Here is a 23,148-nt window from a genome sequence, read left to right on the forward strand (position 1 = left end):
CAGAGCAGACTTTTGTTTCAGTGTCAAGCCTGTTCTGTGAACATTAATAATATTTTGATGTGGGTATGTCGAGTTAGTATTTATCACGGAATGTATGAATGGAATGAAGATAGGGAAGGTTTCATTCGTTGCCGAAACATACACATAGATGTCCATTTAGATCAGTATCTCCAACCTGAAGTCAACAGGATGACCCAATTGGACACTTAATAGCTTTATTTAGGCAATATGTTGGCAGTATACATATATGACTGTTTCAATTCACATCTCTATGAAGAGCATGAGGTATATTTGAGTTGATTCTGTCCATACATGCCTTTAGTTTATTTAAAATGTATTCAGAAACAAAATAATATTATCATTTGTAGTGTATATGGATGCTTGATGTCATTTATCACCTCAGTAGTAGATCTTGCTAGGAAGTAAACAGGAATATATTAGATATGACTAGAAACTCCACTAGAAAATGTATATTTGCAGGAGGCGTATACAGATTAGAATCTGTCCACTAGGACTTGTAAGAACTCTTCATATATGTGGTCAACACATTAGTTCCTGAGCATAAAATTGGTTTATTAATGCTGTGCATGGAATAAATTACAGATGCACCCTTTCTTGACATTTCCTTGGTTATTAATGCAGTGCCTATATTGTTTTTAATAGCAACGATATTATAACCTAAATATGCATGAACCATATCACCATTTCTTGTAACAAACATCTAAACTATACTGTTTCTTCTAAATGATTCCATTGTAAGTTTTGCTTATATTTCTTCTAATTAGGAATGACTTCTCTGCCATCAGATAGTCTGCAACAAATATGGTTCCTGTATTAATATTCTCAGTTTGCAGTTCATTTTAACAGACTGTTCTCTGGTATTCAATAAAATTATGATTGTGACCTAGCCTGAGTTGTGACTAATACATTTACAATTATTATTCAGCTTTTCCACTAATATTCCATACGTGTAATAGGGAAAGAACTGAAGTGATAGCTACAGATAGTGCTGTACCACGTAATGTGCGAATAATATAGTAACTATATACTGCATTGTGTTATTAGGAAAATAATAGTATTTGCTTAACATATGCATGTTTTGAATGCAGTGGACATCAGCAAACCAGCCGGTGTTCCAAGTTCTCCTGGTCCTCATCTCATTTGTGCTGTCCTGGGGTGAGGCATGGTTTTTTGATTTCCAGGTCTTACCACATGAACTGCAAGCCATGGAGTATATGCAAGGTAAAAAATTTTGAATGTTTGGTAGTTAATTAAAGAAAGAGTGTTATTCTTTGTTCTCTCGGATGATTAGAATCATTTCTTACTTTACTTTTTAGTATTATGTCTTACGAAGTTTAAAAAATAAAAAGGTAAAGCTATCATGCAACAGGCTATGGAAGCCCATAGGGTTGTGATGTTGAGGCCTTCGCATTTTCTAGACAGTCAACTCACAGATGGCAGTGAGGTTGTCAGCCTTACATGCCAGCCGCCCTTCACCCCCAGTAAGAGTCCTGGTACTCATTTATGTTAGAGGCTGAGTCGACCTGCAGGACCGTAGTGCAGCTGAAAGGATTAAGTCATTTGAATGAATACAGTGATCTCATCAGGAATTGAATCAGCAAACTTCCAGCCTGTAGAATAATGCCTCAACCAGCTATGCTAAAATTTAAAAAACAATTTGCAGAAATAGAATAGTTTGTTACTGCCTTCTGGTATTGTCTTCAAGCAAAGTGAATAAAGTAATGAGATTATATGTGTATCGAAACTGTGTTTTTCCATGGTTTCTTTCTCTCTCTTTCTTGCAAGCATTGGAGTTATTCTCTCTTGTGCTCAGATACCTAAGGAAATTTCATTTATGCTAAAGTGAGGTTCATATGTACAGAACAGGGATACATTAAACTGTGAGTCACCACTGTTGACATTGTAACTTTCCATACATTTTCACTGTGGTGTATAAATCTATGAACTCAACATTCTTTTCATACATTATTAGAAACAAAACTTGATGCTTTCTATTAAACCTGTTTAACTAACTCCATGGCTTAGCAGTTGATAGTTATCTAGCTCTTTTGGAAGTTATCTACCTTTTTTCCCCTCTTAGAAACTGCTTTTTCACAGTGGTTACAAAAATCCATCATTGAAGCCTACCCTAAACCAACTCAACACCAGTTCACACACTTACACTCTAACTCTGAGTGATAAATTTTATTGTTATACTCCCATCTCTTTCTAGATCTCTAGTATGGAATGTTCCCTTGAGGTTCTAACCAAAAGTTTGTATATGTACTGAACCAAGTTTCTAAACTGGCTGTACCTCTTTATTTCAGTAGTAACATGGGTTGAATTTGTGATTTATTTTAATTTGTTCTTTTTTATATCAATTAGGATCATTATGTTTAATAATTTACTACATTTAATTTAATTCTTTTGTTTTTTTACTTTTGATTTGGTTGAACATTTTAATTAATTATACATTTAGAGCAGCTGTCTTGAGTCATCTTCTTGAGAATTGCTGGCATGCAAGATCATCGTATGTAAGTGAAAATGTCCCATCGGACAGTCTTCTTGCACTTAAGGCCAGATGCAAGATTAGGTCGTCAGTCATGAAGATCCATTATCAGATGACTACTATAATAATTTTGGTACCAGACAGGCTTGCTAGAACTACTTATTTAGGAAACAAAAGTTACTGTTTGGAACTTTGGACCTTTTTTGAACATGACATACAAGTTGATTTTGGTAACATATGGCATAAGTTAACTATGTTAGGTGGGACCCTTGTCACCACGGCATGGTGCATCCTCAGGTTGCGGATGGAGGAGACAGCATCGAGATATGGAAGGTAGCTCTGAGTATATTAAACAAAAAATCGCGGACAGCCGACAATGGGTGGTCCTCCAGTTTGGGGTTGGGGCTAACAACTCACCATAAAAATAAGCTTGTTATGAAAGGGCCTCGGACCCGGATGGATTCTTTGGATAAATGACCTAAGCAAAAGAAAATAGACATGAGATTTGGTATGTAGAATGTAAGAAGTCTGTGTAGGGCAGGTTCGCTCATGACAGTTGCAAAAGAAATGTCAAAATATAAGTTAGATTTAGTGTGAGTACAGGAGGTCAGATGTGACAGAGGTGGCACCGAACTAGCATGTGAATACACATTTTTCTATTCAAGGGGGAATGAGAATAATGAATTAGGTACAGGTACAGTGATAGGATATCATACATAATGCTAAGAGGTTGCTAGTGATAGGATATCATACATAATGCTAAGAGGTTGCTAGTGATAGGATATCATACATAATACTAAGAGGTTGCTGGTATGATATCATTATTCTGCTTGTTCATATCCCAACAGAGGATAAAATTGATGTGAAGGACAGGTTCTGTGAAGAACTAGAACGTATATTTGATGTCCGATTGTTCAAGGCAGCAGATTGTGATACTGACCGCTATCTGGTGGTAGCAAAAGTTAGGGAGAGAGTGACAGTCATTAAACAAACAATGCACAGATCTGATATTGCAAGGTTAGTCTCAAGGAATTAAATGAGGTAGAGGGTAAAGAGCAGTATCGTGTGGAAATCTCAAATATGTTCTCAGCATTGGAAAACTTAGACACTGAGGTGGATATTACTAGAGCTTGGGAAACTATTAGAGTATCAAAATTTCACTCAAAGGGAGACTAAGTTATCATGAATTGAAGAAGCATAAGCCATGGTTCAACGAAGGATGCTGAGAATTATTAGATCAAAGGAAACAGGCCAAATTGCAGTGTTTACTGGATCCAAGCGAAATAAATAGGGTTAATATGAACAGTATAAGACATGAAGCCAGCAGGCATTTCAGGAAGAAAAAGAAATATCTGAGATACAAAATTAATGAGCATGCACCGAACAGTAAGAACAAGAGCATTAGAGACCTCTGTATTGGAATAAATGACTTAAGAAGAGTTACCAACCTAGAGGTATCTTAGTGAAGGATGAGAATGGTGATCTGCTTACAGGTTCCCACAACATTTTGAATAGGCGGAAGAACTACTACTCTCAGTTGTTGAATGTACATAGTGTCAGTGATGTTAGACAGAACTACATACAGCTGAGATATTAGTACCTGATCCTAGTCCTTTTTAGGTTGAAATTGCTGTTGCAAAGTTGAAAAGGTATAAATCACCAGATAGTCATCACATTCTGGCAGAACTGTTTCAAGCAGGAGGTGAAACTTTATGGTCTGAGATCCATAAGCTCATTAATTCTATTTGGAATACAGATGAATTGTCTGATCAGTGGAAGGAGTCTACTATTATACCAGTTGATAAGAAAGGCAGTAAAACTGACTGTAGTAATTATTGTGGGATATCACTGCCATGAACTTCATACAAAAAATTTTATCCAATATTCTCTCAAGGTCAAGTCCATATATAGCTAAAGTTATTGGGGATCATCAATGTGTGTTTTGACCTAACAGGTCAACTACTGATCAGATTTTTTTGCATGGGAGTGTAGTACATCAGCTACTTGTAGACTTCAAGAAAGCCTATGATTCAGTTAGGAGGGAAGTATTGTACAGTATTCTCGTAGAGTTTGGGGTACCCATGAATCTAGTTAGACTGATTAAAATGTGTTTAAACAAAATGTATAGTAAAGTACATATGGGTAAACATTTGTGTGATAATTTTCCTGCCCAAAATGGTCTGAAACAAGGAAATGCTTTGTTGTCACTGCTTTCCAGCTTTGATTTAGAATATACCTTTAGGAAGCTCCAGGAAGACCAGGTGGGGATGAAATTAAATGGGACACATCAGCTGCTGGTCTATGCTGATGACATGACTCTGTTGGGAGGTAACATAGATACCATAAAGAAAGACACAGAAACTTTAACTGATGCTAATAAGGAGGTTGGTCTAGAAGTAAACACAGAGAAAACTAAATATATGTTGCTGTCTCATCACCAGAATGTAGGCAAAATCGTGGCATAAATATAGGTAACAGATGTTTTGAAAATGTGGCTCAGTTCAGATATTTGGGAATGACAGTAACAAACCAGAATTTGATTCCGGAGGAAATTAAGATGAAATTGAATTTAGGTGATGCTTTATACCATTAGCCCAGAACCTTTTGTCTTCTCACTGCTGTCTAAAAACATAAAAATTGGAATACAGAGATCTATAATTTTGCCTGTGGGTCCATATGGGCTTGAAACTTGGTCTCTGACATTAAGGGAGAAACGTAGAATGAGGGTGTTTGAGAACAGGGTGCTGAGGAGAATATTTTCACCAAAGAGAGATGAAGTGACAGGGGGTTGGAGGAAACTGCATAATGAGGAGCTTCATAACTTGCACACTTCACCAAGTGTAATTAGAATAATAAGTCAAGGAGGATGAGTTTGGCAGGCCATCTCCCATGGGGGAGAAGATGAATGCTTATAGGATATTGATTGGAAAACCAGATGGAAAGAAACCACTAGGAAGACCAAAACATAAATGGGTGGGTAATATTAAAATGGATCCTAAAGCAATAGGGTGGAGTGGTATGGACTGGATGAAACTGGCTCAGGATTGGGACCAGTGGAAGGCTCTTGTGAATACGATAATGAACCTTCAGGTTCTTTAAATTTAAATTTAGAGTAGCTGCACAACTGATGGCTTCTCAAGAAGGCCTCAACTTTGTGAAGTTAGTTATGGCATGAGGGGAAGTTTTGTTACAGTTTAGAGAGGCACATAAACATTTGGTTCGTTAGCACTGTGTCCATTAATTCGTTTTTATTATCCAGTATGTTTTGTGTTCTAGTTAGGGGAAGTATGTGTTAGTTTAGTTATTTCTTTATGAATTCGTTTTGGGTGTAATTTCCAAAACATGCTAATTGTCTGAGCTGGCCTGTTTAAGAAAATATAAGATTGGGAAACTGTACCAGTGTTAATTCTATATAGTCCCTTTGATTTCTTACTGACAAGAAGTTTCCTGAAAACCTAACACTTGACCATGCAGGCCCACATCTTAGACCCAAGTCAGATTCATTTTCTGTAACTGTTATAGTGGGGGCGAAGTTGTTGGAAGTGGAGACATATATAAAATCCATGGCATACCTCTAGGGAAGGCCACTTCACTTTGTGAACTCCATCCAGGGGTGGATCAGATTAAGACCTGATATTGCCTGCCCATTGGACCTGTGTGAATGCTGCAAGGTACCAGACAAAGTAATTATACTGTTTCTCTCCTAGAATTTCTTAGACCGGTGTCATGAGTGGCAGCAGAATAGCTGTTGCAAGTGGTATCATTGATCACTGCATATATGTTTGTCACTTTCCTAAAATGCTGCATGTCCTACCCATCTCCATTTTGATATAATCAGCCCAAACAATGTTATATGAAGAGCACAAATTATGCGTTTGGAACTGTTGTCCCCAGAGAAAGATGGTGATTGCAATGTGGATTAGTTAAATGTATATTCAGAGGAGAACAAAATATTTAATGTCATTAGGTCAAAGATACCTGCGACATTTGGCATAAAGGTAATTTTTATCCTGCCTTATTTTGTTTGTTATTTGTATATTTTTTAAATTTTTGTTTGGATTTCATATTTCTTTTGAACATTATGATGTACTCTTTGTAAGTTGTGCCTGTGATACTTCTTTATTGTTGAACCAGATATTACTTATTTCTTTTGTGTAATGTTCACAGCCTTCTCTTCTTGTCCCGAATCAGAGAGGGCTCCATTGTTGAGAAATTACCTGCAGAATTTACATAGGATAGATGACTACACAGAGTCCATTGGAAACTTCTATTCACCAGTGGACTCACCTCAAAGTAAGTTTATGACTGTATGATATGTATTGTCCAGGCATTATCTGTTTTGAATTTTCTTCATCACCATCATTTGACCGAATTCTAAGCAAACTAAATCGAGTCCACACTGTTGCAATTATTTTCCTAAAATACTCTATAATATTGTTATCTCATTCATGCTTCACTCTCCACCAAACTGTATGCTTTTGTTGTGTCTTTCCATTAATACTCTTCAAGTAATTCCTTCAGTGGCATTAATTTTATTTTGATGTCCATGTATATTATATTAGTTCCACTTTATTGAAGGTTTGAAGTGTATTTTACATGTACATTCTCTAAAGTAAGCTACCTGATTTATAGGATGAATCTGCCACTGAAAGGGTCAAACATCCTCAAAATGTAGACCTTGAAGTTTTCAGTTGGGTATTATTTTATTATGCTACTTTCATTTCTGTTGGATTAAGAAGCCAGTTTCATGTACATATATACAGAATGGAAGTCATGCTTATGTGTACATGTTAATCTTTAATTTCATAGACTGTGAATCAGACAAAATATTTTCTAAGTAGTAGTAATAAATTTCCAGAATTAGCCTATTCTTAATTCGTTTCATGAACTTCTGTTTGATGTTGGGCATATTTTCAAATAATTTATGTAAATACAGTGAGTGTACAAAGTATAAATTACTTCACTAGTCAAAAAAGTACTTTTTTTAATTCCAGTAATTTAATGTCTTTATTTGTTTCATTTCTGACCAACAGGGATGCTGGGATGTAAGTGTGCATTTCGTTTTCTCACTGTAGTTGCTATAGATATATGAGGTCTGACAAATAACCATACTGATATTCTTATGTCATAGCTCTTAGGGCTGGTTAGTTGGTGTAGGTCAGATTACATGGCTACATGATGCAGCAGTTTTGTGGAATATAGTCATGGGGATGTTTTGTTTTGCAGTATGTGTTTCGTTGATGGAATATTTCGTTTTTTCAATAGCATGGATGATGAATTGTTGGAACAGAGAATCAATACTGAATGTCTGATGAAATTGGAAAGAAGTGCTACTGACATTCAAAAAATTTGCAACTAGTTTATGGAGGGGGAATAGTGAGTAGAATATATTTGAATTAAGGTGTTTAAGGGCACATGGGAAACTGTTACAGGTGAATAAAAGTGTTACAACCTCAAGAACTGGAGAAAAGTAAGAAATGGTACTAGATTTGTTTGGTAGATGGCATAGTTCTCATAGTTACAGATACCAATGTTGAAGCAGCACAGTTCAGAATATGCCTCAAGAGAATCAACTTTTCATCCAATCAGGATAGAGGATAGTACACTGTATCGATCTAACATATTTAGTTCATAAGAATTCTCCTAGGCAGAGATAGGTTTGTATGGTAACAAGTGCACCAAGTGTTGAAATAGAAAACCTTTTCAAAGAATTCAAATGTATTACAACTCCTGCAGGAAGTTAAAAGTGGGACAATGAATATACGAAATGATAGCCTGAAATTTCCTCTTTAATTTCATACCAAAAGAATTACTTTACAAAAACAACGATTCAGAATATGAGCTGAAACTTAGAGCTGCAATACGCGTACACTGCACTGACCCCAGCGGCATATGACAGGAACTGCTGGCGTACAGTGCGCCAAGCCTGGAACTGAAGGGCTAACAGTGATTAATCTGCAGTTCAGATATTCAGGTCATATTGTTTCTGGACTGGGATCAAGGTGTGATGTATGGGACAAGTGTCCATAATTTTCACACCATAAAGGCACAAGTGTTGAAATAGATGTCAAAACTGTGCTGGCCTGCCTTTTTACATCAACGTCATCCATCACTTATTCCATTAGAACAGGCAGTTAGCATTTTATCATCAAGTTTTGAAAACATTACAGCAGTGCAAGACCATACTCTCAGCTGAATACATGGATTTTTCATCAGGTTAACATTTGGGTCAAATTGCCTTTTTAATGGCCTCAGAATTAAAATTTCATTGAATTGGTATTTTCAACTGACCTAATCCTTTGAGCCACACTATGGCCCTGGGTTCGACTCAGCCTCTAACAGAAATGAGTACCAGGAATTAATTAAATAATTTTCCTGGGGAGCAAAGCGCAGCCGGCGCGTAAGGATGACAACCTTACTGCCATCTTTGAGCTGATGGTCTAGATAGTGGGTGACCCTCAACATCTCACAACCCTATGGGTCTTCACGGCCTGATACAAGGATAGCTTTATTTTTTTGTATATTATTTAATCACTTGAAAATTTTCAGAGCAGAGTGGTGACAGTACTGAAAAGATTTTTAGAAAATGATTTACATCAGCATTTCCAGAAATGTTGAAATGTGTGTATAATCAGAAGTCAGTACCTCATACTTAGCAAAGTTTACTGAATTTTATTTTATACAGAATCAGTCTGGTTATTTAAATGTCAGCCCTTGTGATGCACTGTGTGTGTGATATAGTTAGGTACAGTTAAGCTTACTGTTTGTGATTGATGCATTTGCCCCACACTGTGAGAGTTCCGCTGATTCTGAATACTGTGAAGTGTAAATTTAACTGGTCTGGTAAGATTTGTTAGCAGTTTTGGAGGAACTAAAGTCAGTAAGGCAACAGTTGCCTCAGATGGACCAGAACAGTTCACTGACTAGCCAAATGAAACAATTCTGTGTGTGTAGCGGGCATACATGCATATGTGCGCACACATGTGCATGTGACATAATGAAGATTTTTATCTCTTGCTAGTCAACATTATACATTATTAAACTAAAATTAATGGATTATTAGAGTCTGTAGTAATTAATTTTAACATTTATTGTACAGGACTAGGTAATTTAAATCTCCTATTATAATAGGAGATTTAAATTACCTAGTCCTGTACAATAAATGTTAAAATTAATTACTACATAATAATATAATTATATTTGTCTAGTGACCAGATTTTAACTGGGAGTTCCAGCTATAATGATATTAGTACTGGCAAAATATTTACATCTTCAGTACTAAGCCTATTAAAATATTCTATTAAAATGGAAGAGAGAATTGATTACCATGCTCTATAACATTATTGTTTACTGTAATGAATTTCTTTAAAGGTCCTTGAAATAAAACACATTTGTTTCAAAATCAAAATGTACAGCACCCATATTTCTGTATATGTGCTTTTCTGATGTAGAAATTTGTATGGTAAATACAGAAGTGTTCACACAAATGCCAGTTTTCCATTTTGAACATAGATTTGGTGATTACTAATGTCTTCTTCGCCTAGACACAGCAAGTACTGTAATGGAGCTAGCCTTGAGCTTCAGGTGGGTCATATGACTGCCTTGTGGGTTTGGTCTTACTCTAAGAATGGATTTAGCATGAGGCCGACTTGCACCCGTTTGCAGCAAAAACCAAAATTAGATTAAGTTTCCAGTGGTCTGTTTTGCTACCACATGATTCTAGAATAATGTAGCAGTACAATGTAATTAGATCCTAATAGAGAGCAGTTTTTCCCGCCCCACTTACATGTTTTGTGACTAATTGAACAGCTATTAGATATTCTGTCCTCTTTACTGCTCTAGCCATTTGTGCCAGAATCTTCAACAGTTACAGTGTTTTTGAGCACCTTATTTTCATCACAGAAGTTACCCCCCTCCACTGATGGTCTATGCATATTCATCAGTATGTATGTACTTTGTCTTTCCAAATCATTGCTGTCAAGTCACTTCTGACCCTAGAGCATGTACGTGTGTGTCACTGCGATACACAAATTTTCTTATTGTCTTTCAAGGCCACTTGGCATACTCCTGTGATTTTGTCTCACAGTTCCACAGCAGTTACAGCTGGTGTGTGCTAGTTATCAGAATACAATTGAGGAGAAGAGAAATTGTCTATGTAAAGTTTGTGGCCTACTGCAATTCCCCACCTGAAAATTTCTCATATTGCATGTGTAGCTATTATCATCTGTACTGCATCTTGTGTGCCCATTCATGTCATATGGTCCCCCATCACATCATTCACCCTCTTAACTACATACATATGAGGTACTTTTATTTATTTTGGTTGTATTTTCGCTGCTGTAATAAGCCTAGCAGTTCAGTGTCTGTGTCTGAAACTTCTCGTGGTGGTTTGTCCCTTCTAACTACAAATCTGTCAGAAAGTGAGTACAGTATTATGTGTCATGATCAGTAAAGGTTAAGGCATCTAGAAAATATAAAACACAGACCAAAATGGACAGGTTAATATGTTGTCTGTAGAGTTGGTACCATTGCTGTTATTTATTAACTTCAGTAATTGTTATATCATATGCTGTAGCTACAAAATTCTGGGATAGAAGAAAATACAGCAACATTGTCGCAGAAGGGCTAGACTGCTTGTGTATGCTGAAATATGTTTGCTTCTTACACACACCAATGTTTTTCTGTCACTGTTAGAAAAGTTATGATAGGTTCTTGAGGAGAGTGCAGTACATATAAAGTTGTGATGTGGATCACCTTGATGAGTGGGGTGATATCAGATTTTGCCAGTGATTGGGGAAATCAGCAACAAGAATGATGCTGATTATTTGGTATTAGGTGGCTATCTTTTTCCTTTGAAAATTACCCCTACGGTTTCCATTTGCTTTTCACTAAAATGAATTTATTTTCGGTGATTAATGGTACCCATGTTTCTGGATTTTGAGAGTGCATTTGGCTTATTCTTGTCTGAAACATTTTATAGATTCTGATGATGAAGATACCAGAATATCTGGAGCTGGAGGAAGAGGCTCATTGCAGGTAAGAATAAAATAGATGATTAGCAACTTTAAGCCAGAGGATGCACTGAAAATAGCAGCCTCCAGTGTAAACCAAATATCAGTTGTTCATGTTTATGGCATAATTATTATTTTGTCATAATCATCTTTTTTGTGAAGATGAGTCCATTATTGTCAAGATATTGAATTTATGTCTTTCCTAGTGGCTTATTTAGTTTTTTATGGCACTGTGTGTGAAGAAATGGCAGTAATATATTTTCCACCTTTTCGATTGGTTAAAGGAAAAAGATATTGTGTGAAAGAACAAAGGGAGTGAACACATTACAACTTTATTTTGATAGCTCAGAAGTTTTTATAAAACTGGGATGTTTAGATATGCTATAAAACTAATTATTCCTCATATTTCAAAGAGCTGAGGACTGAAAGGTTTGACCCTGATAAATATAGGAATAAACAATAAACATTACATTGGTAGACTCTTATAAACACGGTAATGAATCTTAAGGTCACTTAGAATCCCACTTCTGACACCAGTTGTCATGTGATAAGTGTGACTGTAGGTGGGTTTTAGGTTGATAATTCAATGTATTGGACACTGATACATATGACTGTACTCTACACTTCACTGTTACACACACACACTAGTGTCTTTAGTCATACCATCACTGACATTGGTTGGAAGCAGCTTCCAAAGTCAGTTATGTTATGATCGATGGTCAGTTGGCCAGTGTGTCGTGGTGTCAATCGCCCATCTGGGGCCCAAGACCAGATTTCAAATCTTAACTGGTCCTGGTTATAATGTCTCAGCACAGGTTATGTAGGAAATGTCTTTTCCATTATTGCCATGTTCTCTCCCTGCCATGGAAACATGCTTGTTTACAGAACCATTACTTTGCATTGGCTGTTGTATATTTGCTTGTTTCATGGTCGGTGACCGGCAGTGGGTATACATGCCACATTATTAAGATGGATCTTGAAAGTAATATGGTTTGCTGTGGACTGGATTAGTTAGTTATTGGAGAGGGTGGGTTTCCCCATGCACTGAGACCTGTATTGGTCCATTGTGCTTCCCTCTATGATTTCTACCAGTCTCTATATCCTACCAGTACTGGTGCTTACCATCAGTCCCGCCCAGCCAGCGAGACCGGCTCTACTGGCTGAGAAGTATCTATAATGCTTCCCCCATCTACCGGAGGTATTAGTGACTGCTGTTGGGCGGCAAACGTCCGCAGTTTTGCTCAGTGACCTCCTTTGGAGGTATGAGGTTCTTTTACATGCCGTAAAGCTACGACACGGGACCCATGGCTTAAAGTCCCTCCCGGAGGACTTGTTCCCTGAATTCTTCTGCCCTTAAAAATTCGACAACCTCCACCGGGTATTTGAACCCGCGTACTACGAGTCATGAGGTGGGAACGTTACCTCTAGACTACGGAAGCCGCGTGGAGTGGATTCATCAGGCTTAGAATAGGGGCCAGTGACTCACATGAACATGGTAATGAACCCTTGGATTTCATGATGTTTTGGAGTTTCTTGACTAGCTGAGTTACTATTAACTTCTCAAGAAAGACTGTGCTGCATGGAGTTGGTAACTTCGTGATTTTATTTGTGTCTTGTTGATTCCCTAAGAGGCTAAGATATACAAACGTATATAAGGTAAGCCATCTACACAACTCTGTTAAGTTTCCTAAAAGCAGCTGTGTGTAGGATTGTTTATGTGATATGATAAGTGAATTGTTTTAACAATGAACTCTTGTGTATGAATTCAAGTCTGTACACATGAATATCATACATTATAAGATCTCATACTGTGTTAAATAAGAACATTTTTGCAAATGTAAATCTATAAATTGCTATTTTAACTTTTTTTTATGTGCCCTGTGTGATATTTTGATTGATATAGTTCTGTGACATAACCTATAATACCAGCAGGCTTCAGTCAAATTACTGAAGTTAATAATCGTAGTATTCTGGAATGTGAGGGCTGCTGAATTGCAGGATATGAAATACAGGCGGGAAGGTCAAGAGGTCCTGGAAGTTTCTTGGAGAATGCTGAATTCTCCAGACTGGAAATTAGAAAGAGAGACAGCAGAAGGGGATACTGTGTACAGCAAAAAGATGCCTCATGTAGGGAAGGTCTTGAAGCTTACAGTAAGTATAGTTAACTTTGTGGATTCATTGATTTCCAGCTGAAGAAAGTAAATACTTCATTGTTTTAATTTGTGTATGATAAGAAATGTAACTTGAAGATTTTTTGTTTTAAAATGTGGTATAGTGTCTGTATTGTCATTTATTTATAATTTTTATGGGAAATGTGAATTGAGGTGGAGTATACAGAATGTAAACCTTGTGGAGGAAGCTTCAAGCTGAAGATTGTAAAGCAACATTATTGTCTTTATGTTACTGCGATTAATGAAGCTTTGGACAGGTTCTAATAACAATTTCTTGAAAAGTCGTGTTGGTTATCAAGTGTGCAGTGTAAATCCGTGTTCACAATATTGGAATGTTTATTAGTCCAACTGGTTAGATTGTAAACAGAAGAAAGTTCATACTGTGAAGTGATTACGAACATATGTTAAATGTCTCTTCTTGAAGTCCTCAGGCCAGGATGGAGAAGATGTGTAAAGTAACTGTGAATGTGTTAAATAAACAGTCACAGAAAACTGACAAGGGATGTCTTTCAGCTGAAGGTTTGGGTGTAGAGCTGATGCTGCTTGCTGTAAAAACTAATACGATATTTGCTGTGGGTAAGGCTGCAGTATGAAGTGCAGTCATTTCCGTAACCCATCTAATGAAGGATCGGTACTTTTCAGTGACATGTTTATATTGACTTCTTAGAACAGTATTATACCCCATCATGTTTTAAAATGTAATTGTGCACACTAGCAGTTTCATGATACATTATGTGAAGGTGAAATACATATCAGAAACATGTAAAATTTATCTAAGATGGCTGACAATACTGAGAAGCAAATTTAATTGTATGTATTGCAGAATTACCTAGTTTTTGGTGCAGTTGTTTTCAGAGGTGTTTGATCTTTGCTTACAGGGAATAGTAGATTTTCCTCCAGATCAGTTGCTGAATGAACTATTCAGTAATGTTGAAAATATTCCAAACTGGAATCCTTCAATTCTAGAGGTTCGTACAGTACAGGTTAGTATATAATAGTAAAATATAAACATTACAGTTTAACCCTTAGTTCATTCCATTTAAAACACAAGCATACTATGCTATCATCCCAGTTTTTGGGGGTATTTAAATTCCAAATGGCATTTTGATGTGTAAGAAGATGGAGGACTATCATATCTTATTTGGGAGGAGCAAGAGGTTAAGAGTACATCTTGTTAAGAGTAAGAACAAATGAAACATCCTCAACAGGGCTCCAGAACTACAGTCTACATCTAGTCACTTCACAGAGTTCACTGGTCTGCTGTCTCGCATGCTTCATGTACATATTTTTGTATGCTCTTGTTAAATGTTACAGTGAGGGAACAAATATTAGCCATTTTGAAATATGTTTTGCACCTTTTCTTGATAATTGTTTATCTGCGTATTAAGTTTTACTACAATTGTCTCTGACTGAAAATACAGACCTGTTCACCATTGGTCTCTGTTAGTACACACATGGCAAGTGAGCAAGGATATCTGCATTCATGGCTGTTTGTTATACACAGTGTGTGTGAAAAGTAATGAAACAATTTTTGGTGTGTACTAGCTTTTGCCTCGTTTCTAGACATACTTGTGTATGTTATGCTCACTATTTTCACATTTTCGACAGAAGTTTTACTTGGTCTTTAGCAAAATATTTATGCATTGAAGTGCCTTTCATTAGTCCTAGAACATATTATTATGATTTAGGGTGACTGTAGATGGGGTTTGGATTGGTGAATGGATTTATTGACCACTTATACACACGACTCAGAACTACAAGCAATTACAGTTCAATTGCTGATCTACACACTTTACAAATCACTACAGCACACGCTAAGCCTCAGTCTTTTATAGTCTTTCCTAGTTGTTGCTTGGTAACAGCTCTCAGCAATGGAGTTTCTTCAGCTTTTGTGTTCATGCTCTTGCCCACTTTGCTAATACTACTCACAATGGAACTCGTCAAAGTCACAGTCACATTGCGAATGATGGTCAGTCAGCCTGTCTGTCTATCTGTCTTGGTGTTGAACCCCGGCTAGGGCTCATGACCAAATGTTTCTTTTTAGATGAAAGTTACTGTCCTGTCCATGTGGGGTGCCCTCTCTAACAAGAGGTCGGTGAACACATTGCTCCAACTCTCCTGGTTATAACATCTCGGCACAGACCACATAGAAAACGCCATTATTCTACTGTTGCATTTGTATCTGTTGCCATGGGTACTTGTTTAACCAGCCATTGTGCAGAAATGGCTGCAGCTTGGACCACAGAAAATACCATTCTTCTATTGTTAAATATGTGTATTTTGCAGGGATTACCTAGCAACGGCCACTGTTTACAGAGTAACTGCTTAGCAACAGGTCTATATGCTGCAATATAGTTCTTAAAGTGACTATTTGCTGAAATGTTGTGTGATGAAGTCATGAAATTACATGATGTACATGCATCAAACTCATGTGGTCATTTTGGCTTGCGTAAGTACAGGCATGTAATTCACAGATTACATTGATTGGGAAATGTTCATGATTTGAAGCCAAATGACAATTTTGATATTTAAAAAATGCAATGGAAATTTTGTATGAAAAGTAAAAATTACAAATTTTCTACCAAAAATCAGGAATGGAACCTATATTTTTGTTAGTATGTGACCTGGCATAGTGATACAGCATCATTAAATAATTTTGTTTACAGACAGCATTATGCGATTTGATGTTTTCACAGCAGTGAAGATTTCTTGTGACCTGTGTTATGACTTCATATAGTCTGTTCTGAGATAGCCACCTTCTGGGCTGCATGATGTTATAGTGCAGAAGAAAATACGAAGAGTGTTGGCTTCTATATATAAATCAAATGTGTGGAATTTTGTTTGTGTTTAGCCTTTTATGAGCCAAAATATGATTTTTAATTTAAATGACTAGAGCAGCGTTGGCCAACCTAATACATCTCGAGGGCCAAATTTANTGAAAATTAATGCAGGGATCCCATTTCTTACAGACTATCTAATCCCAGAGAATGCCATACCTAATTAGGGGAAGTAGAATTGTAACTGTGAATGAAATTATATATAAGAAATAGTAAATTTTAGAGGTTTGTTATGATAAAGGATGTGATTCACTCATATTTAGGCTACAACATCATTGCTATTCAAAAACAACTTATAGGCATTACACTACTAATAAAGGAAATGTCAAGAAAGTGTGCATCTGTAATTATTTCCACACTTGCGTTATTACAGCAAATTTATGCTCAGGGGATAATTCAAGTAGTGGTATAGGTATATTGCCATTATATTATCTTTGTAGACCCATTAAGTGTCCTCTTGATTCCAGATTAGAGCTCTTGGCATGATTTTACTGAATTGTCTATATGGAACTCTTCTGTATACAGATTTTGGAAAGGAAAGAAACTTTCCAAATCTTCATTAAGTTACATTCCATGTTAAATATTGTGACATGTTTCATTACTGAATATGCCGTAGAGATCGTTAATTGGTTTATTTAACAACGTACAAATCACGGCTACAATTAATTATAACAATGTTACGGGTTTCCACACTTTACAAACCCTACAACCAAATCTCTTCACACTATCTTTAGGAGTCTTCACGTATTAATAACGCGGGAGCTATACAAATCTCTCTGAGTTGCACACTCCAAATACACTCGGTTATCACGAACTATCACTGATTCTCGCACACGCATCTGTAACTCGTAACTTGAGAACTGAGAACTGTCGTCGGCAGCTGTGTAGCTCCCTTATAAACCCTCAGCAGGGCAACGAGAAAACAACCATGTGGTAGGCATCACTGTTGCTACCGTCATCTATCGCAACCACTGTTTATCCGCGTTGCATAGCGACCAGTGCACTGGGACTCTGCTCACTTCAGCTCCGCTTGGCACGTCACCACGCATTGCGCGTTACGTCACCGTGGGGAGTGTGGCAGGGTGATGACGAGCCTATTACCGTACTAACGAGAGCACTATGTTACCGCCACATGGCGCTGGGGAGGTAGGAGTCCTCCGTTGCGCAACATGTCACAATATTAACCACACTGCACCATATGCATATCAAAATATTGTCAATATGCACAGAATACATGTGACACATTGAAACAAAGACTACTTGTATAGAAGATTATTAATGCCGTCCAGTATGATTGATGATTTGTCAATCACACTGGACGGCATTAATAATCTTTTATACTAATACTGGTGTTATGGACCAGGATGAATGAAGTGGAAAAAAAAACTGCTTGCTTGTCTGTATTATACTACATAACTTATATCTGTGGCGTATGTTAATGCCTGATGGTTTGTTACTATGAGAACCTGAAATTGCATAATACCAGGGCTTTAACCCGCTCTTACGATTTTTTTTTTTATTTTGTATGTAGAGGGATGTACAAGGTAAACATGTGACAGTGATATTTTTCATAACTGTGGAATTTCTGAAGACAGTTATTTTTCAACTCTGTACTCATTTTTCTCCAACATTATTCAAGAGCAAGTCTGGAGCATAATGAAATAGGGTGTGGAGGCAGGGAAAGTGATGGGCTCTTGAGAACATGGTAATGAATCTTCAGGATCACTAAAGTATGGGGAATTTCTTGAGCAGCTGAGTATCTGTCAGTTTCTCATGAAGGATTCTGCTTGATGAAAATGGGTGCCACCATTATATTTTCTATTTTCTGTGGATGTTTGTGCATGAGCATGCATGCTCATGCAAACATATGTTTAAGCTGTTTAAGACTATTTTTACTCCTTATCCAAGAATATTCAGGATTGAAGAATAATTTTTATTAAAATACTTTCAATTCTTGTTATCATTAATTTTGCCATATTTCCTTATTTTTTTTTAGTTTGATTTTCATTTAAAAAGTCTGAGGAAAGGGGAAGATACCAGGTTTGCCCCCCCCCATGCCATTGCCTTCATCTGTGGAGGCAGATAATACAGAAAACATAGCCAAAAGTATATGACCAAAATACAAATGTGATCTACATTGGCTAAGTAGGCATAGCAGTTTTGTATGATAATGTGAATGAATTAGTAAGTATATATCAAACTGAAAGGTGTTTCAGGGAAAATTGCATTTTAATAATATTAATATTTGTGTAGTCATGTTTCATGAGAAGCTCCAAAAAATTTTTGAGGTAAAGAAATACCTAATACATGTAGTTTCATGCCTCCTTACTTAAAAAAATTGTGTTGTGCTTATAATGGATCTGACATAGCTGCAGCGAAAGGCTCGCATCATAGAAGGAATGACCTTATTCACTTTTCCAAGACAGTCTTTTATGTCTAGCCACTTCAGTAACCCTCTGAGACCAGGTAGAATGGCTTACCTGTTACCTGCTTTGAGTGCTAGACTTACTGCTTGTCATATCTAGATTCAAGGCTTGGTTGAACAAAGCCGTGCTGGGAACTGACATGTGGAACTATTGAATTATACCTTTTTTTAAACTCTGATCAAGACAGCAAAGATCTTTGAATGTTCGCAGTCAAGCCCACTGCAGTATGGTGGCTTCATCCAGAAGAAGTAACACAAGCGAAGTTCCATTGGTAATTTCTAAATATTAACCATTTCACCTTCTATTTTCTCTTCTGTTGTGTCATTTCTCCACATATGGTAATTCTTAAATGACCTGTTGACCAAAATAATTGCATTTCATGCTCACTACACAAACCCTATGCTCATATTGTAAACTGGAAATTTGTGTTTATCAGGTAATAGATGCACATACTGATATCAACTACCAAGTTGCAAAGGAGGCAGGTGGTGGTATTGTATCCAGCAGGGATTTTGTGATCTTGCGGCATTGGGAAATGAGAGACCAGTGTTACATATCAGCAGGAATTTCAATAAAACATCCTAATGTGCCTCCAGTCAAACAGTATGTCAGGTATGTTGTGTCCATAGCATCATAAAGTGATATCTGATATTGAAGAAACAGAAAGAAGTGTTTGAAATCTGTCTTTGAAAATGAAAGATGAACTTAAGAAAATTACTTCCAAATTTTATTTATGGAATGAAATTCAGTAAATAATGAAACCTCCAATTTATGATCACCATCGTTGTTGCTGTTTTCACTGCCCATTTGCTAGGATCAAACCTCTTTCCTAATGCTTATCACATAATACCTGAGTGGAAAATAATTTGAAATTACATTAAATAGTTGATCATTATCTTTCTCAAGTTGGTATGTTCATTTCCCAGAATGGTTATCTTTTGCAATTTTTCTTTTGATTTTCTAACAGGAATGTAATTTAAGTTCAGTCAGATCCCCAGCACTTGCTGCATACTAATTGCTTGGGTTATTATTTGATCCTGAAGGTGTAGGTGGTATATTTAGCTGAAATGTCAGTAAACTTGTACATGACACTATGGTCTGTCTGTGAACCAACTGGCCTTGACTGGAAACAGCGTAGGCTGATAACAGTATTGCTGACAGTCTACTATACACTAAGGTGGCACCTACATGTTGTGGGCCTCTCAGACAACTCTCCATGCAGGAAATGTGGATTGGAGGTCTTTCATCTCTGTGTGCTTAGAGCCATTAAATATGAGGTTGGAAAAATTCTACTCATATTCAGAATTAAGAGTTATCTGTCATAACTTGGAACCTGGTGAATATGAACATTCTATCTCCAAAAATAGGAGCAGTTCAGGTGGGCCACAACAGATGAAGTGGCTGCGTTCTTGAAGACATCCGTATTGATTTTAATTACATTTGAGTAATTTATAGAGACCATCTCTGTAAATAAGACTGCACAGGTGGTATCTTCAGGAACATAACAGTAGTGACCACAGAGGTATACAGAATGATGTTCAATTTCATTTTCAAGGTAATGTCCTCAAGACCAGTCATATATATATATATATATTGTGACATAAGAAAGTATGTGCAGTGCCTTTGCACCAACCTCAGTTGGCTGTTTAATGATGCAGACACTATTGAAACTTTTTGTATGAGATGATAGGTTAATTGATAAATGATGAATGGGAAAGGATTTGGAAAGAAACAATCATGGGCCTGTTTTGGTACTACCCCAAGAATTTGCTTGGATGGACTGAGGAAAACCATGAAAGACCTCAGTCAGGATGGCCAGTGTTCTGTTGAGATTCAAATCAAACGCCTCATGATACAAGCTTCCATATTTCTGAAGCTGTGAGATACGTACCTCTCATGTTTTCAGAAAGGCGCATACTATGCTGGCAACAACATTTTCAGCAACCTACTGTCTAATCTCAAAATCTTATAAATCAAAAGTAAAGTAAAGTAAAGCTGTCCCTGTAACACGCCATGGAGGCCCATAGGGTTGTGAGACATCAAATCAACTCACAGATGGAGGCAAGGTTGTCAGCCTTACACACCAGCCTCCCTTTACCCCTAAGAAGGTTCCTGGTACTCATTTCTGTTAGAGACTTGAGTAAACCTAGGACCATATTGTGGCTGGAAGGATTAGGTCAATTGAAAAATCCAGTGACATCAAGAATCAAACCCACAACTTTCCAGCTTGTAGCATAGTGTCTCACCCAACCATGCTGCCTCGTGCCCCCTTATAAATCAAAAGGCAAAATTTAAAGTAGCACTAGAAAGGTACATAAATACACACTCATTTTACTCTGCTACTGAATTCCTACTAAAAATGACTCAACATAAGTGGACACTTATATATGTGGCTCTATTTGAAGAATTTCAGTGTCTTATGTGAAACTTCTGTGTATTTTTTATTTTTGTATTTTTGGTTTACTTATACTGTTCATGCGTGGTAGAGTCATTAAGTTTGTGGAATGTGGTTTTATCGCATCTTATTACAAGGTATGCACATACACTTGCAGATCCACATTGGCCCTAAAAATAGTTGCCACTGGCTGCTATGCAAGTCTGCCGACGTTGATATAGCTGTCGAAAACATTGCTGAAACATATTGGCAGTAAATTCCTGTATGACGCTTTGCGGCCATTCCACGAACTTATTGACAGTGGTATATGTTTTGTGTTTTTTATGGCTTATTTCATGTCCTGTGGTCATTGGCACTGACTTTGAATCCATGTAATGTAATTACGTATGTATGTATATACATGAGTGCAGGTACATACACACATATATGCAAGGGAGAGTCAGTAAATATGTCACAGATGGAAGTGAAACAGCTACAATGGATGTAATAGGTTTTGTGTATGTATCACTAGGTAGCAGCACAGTCCAGCTTCATGACAGTCTAGGTAGCAGATGCAGATGCACATGTTCAGAGGCTGGTTTCAGTAGTCAAAATGGCCACCATGCTTTAGGGTGTACTACTGAAGATCAGATTTCTATTGTGCATTTCTTTTTGGTAGAAGGACTAAATGCAAAAGGTATTCATAAAGAAATGTTTGCTGTTTATGATGGGAAGTGTGTGTCGCATAAAGCAGTTCATATCTGGGTCGACCAATGTGGCAAATATTTCGCTGATGATGAAGAGGTTGAAGTGGAGTTGCAGAAGTGACTGACATGACAGTCAAGAGACTTTTGTGCTGTGGGTTTCAATGCACTGGTAAAACAGTGGGACAAGTGTATCAGTGTTGATGGAAGGTATGTTGAAAAATAAATGTTTTTCCCAGATTCAAATGTCACATGTTTTACATTTCATTTGTGACCTATTTACTGACTCTTCCTTCTGCAATCACTTGATGCCCAGCAGATGAAGCAGTGTACCTACAGTGTTTCATGTGATTGTGGCAGATGTTACATTGGTGAAAGAAGCAGACCTTTAGAAGTATGCATTAAGTAGCACAGATGTAACCTGACACAAAGTCTGTTAAAAAAAATTAAAATGAACTCAACATGCATATAAAGAAGGCCCCAGAATATGTTGAAAAGAAGCGAAGGTCTTACAGATTGAATCATACACCATACGAAAGGTGACCCAAAAATAACCGGAAACGACCTGTTGCGCACGCATGCTTTGTAGTTATGAGTTGTGCTGCTAGGTGGTGTTAGCTGGGGGTCTCCCACGACTGTTAGTGAGCTGGCGTCAGTCTGAGTTAAGTGGTTTGTCTGTGGTGCTCTGTTGTGTGCGTTCCTGTTTCAACCCTTTGGCGATTAGTGAGATGGCCGACCAGAAGGAACAAAGAGTGTGCGTGAAATTTTGCTTTCTGTTAGGGAAAACTGCACTTCACTCTTCAAGTCGCGGCAAACATTCACGCGGTTTTCTCTTTGGTCATCTCCGAGCAAGTGAGGAACAAATTTTGCAGACACCCGTCTCATGTGCAAACCTTCGGTTAAAATTCGCTGGACCGTGCTCCATGAGATGTTCGTTTCCTCAGAAAGTTGGTCAATGGTCTTTCGACGATCTTCATCAATTTCATGCACACTCTTTGTTCCTTCTGGTCGGCCATCTCACTAATCACCAAAGGGTTGAAACAGGAACGCACACAACAGAGCACCACAGACAAACCACTTAACTCAGACTGACGCCAGCTCACTAACAGTCGCGGG

General features: G+C 37.3%; 1 protein-coding gene across 1 annotated transcript in view; it reads left to right on the top strand.

Annotated features, from left to right (window-relative positions):
• The window catches only part of LOC111862404 (steroidogenic acute regulatory protein-like), a gene marked incomplete at its 5' end in the record, with an annotated part of 40,041 nt that overhangs the window by 12,839 nt on the left and 4,054 nt on the right, over positions 1-23,148 (top strand). Inside the window, 7 exon segments of the mRNA XM_023847769.2 lie at positions 1,110-1,242; positions 6,677-6,802; positions 7,543-7,554; positions 11,490-11,545; positions 13,519-13,671; positions 14,570-14,674; positions 19,391-19,566. Of these exon segments, the coding sequence (XP_023703537.1) occupies positions 1,110-1,242; positions 6,677-6,802; positions 7,543-7,554; positions 11,490-11,545; positions 13,519-13,671; positions 14,570-14,674; positions 19,391-19,566 (761 nt within the window).

The sequence above is a fragment of the Cryptotermes secundus genome, unplaced genomic scaffold, assembly GCF_002891405.2.
Source record: "Cryptotermes secundus unplaced genomic scaffold, Csec_1.0 scaffold744, whole genome shotgun sequence".
NCBI classification, from domain to species: Eukaryota; Metazoa; Arthropoda; class Insecta; order Blattodea; family Kalotermitidae; genus Cryptotermes; species Cryptotermes secundus.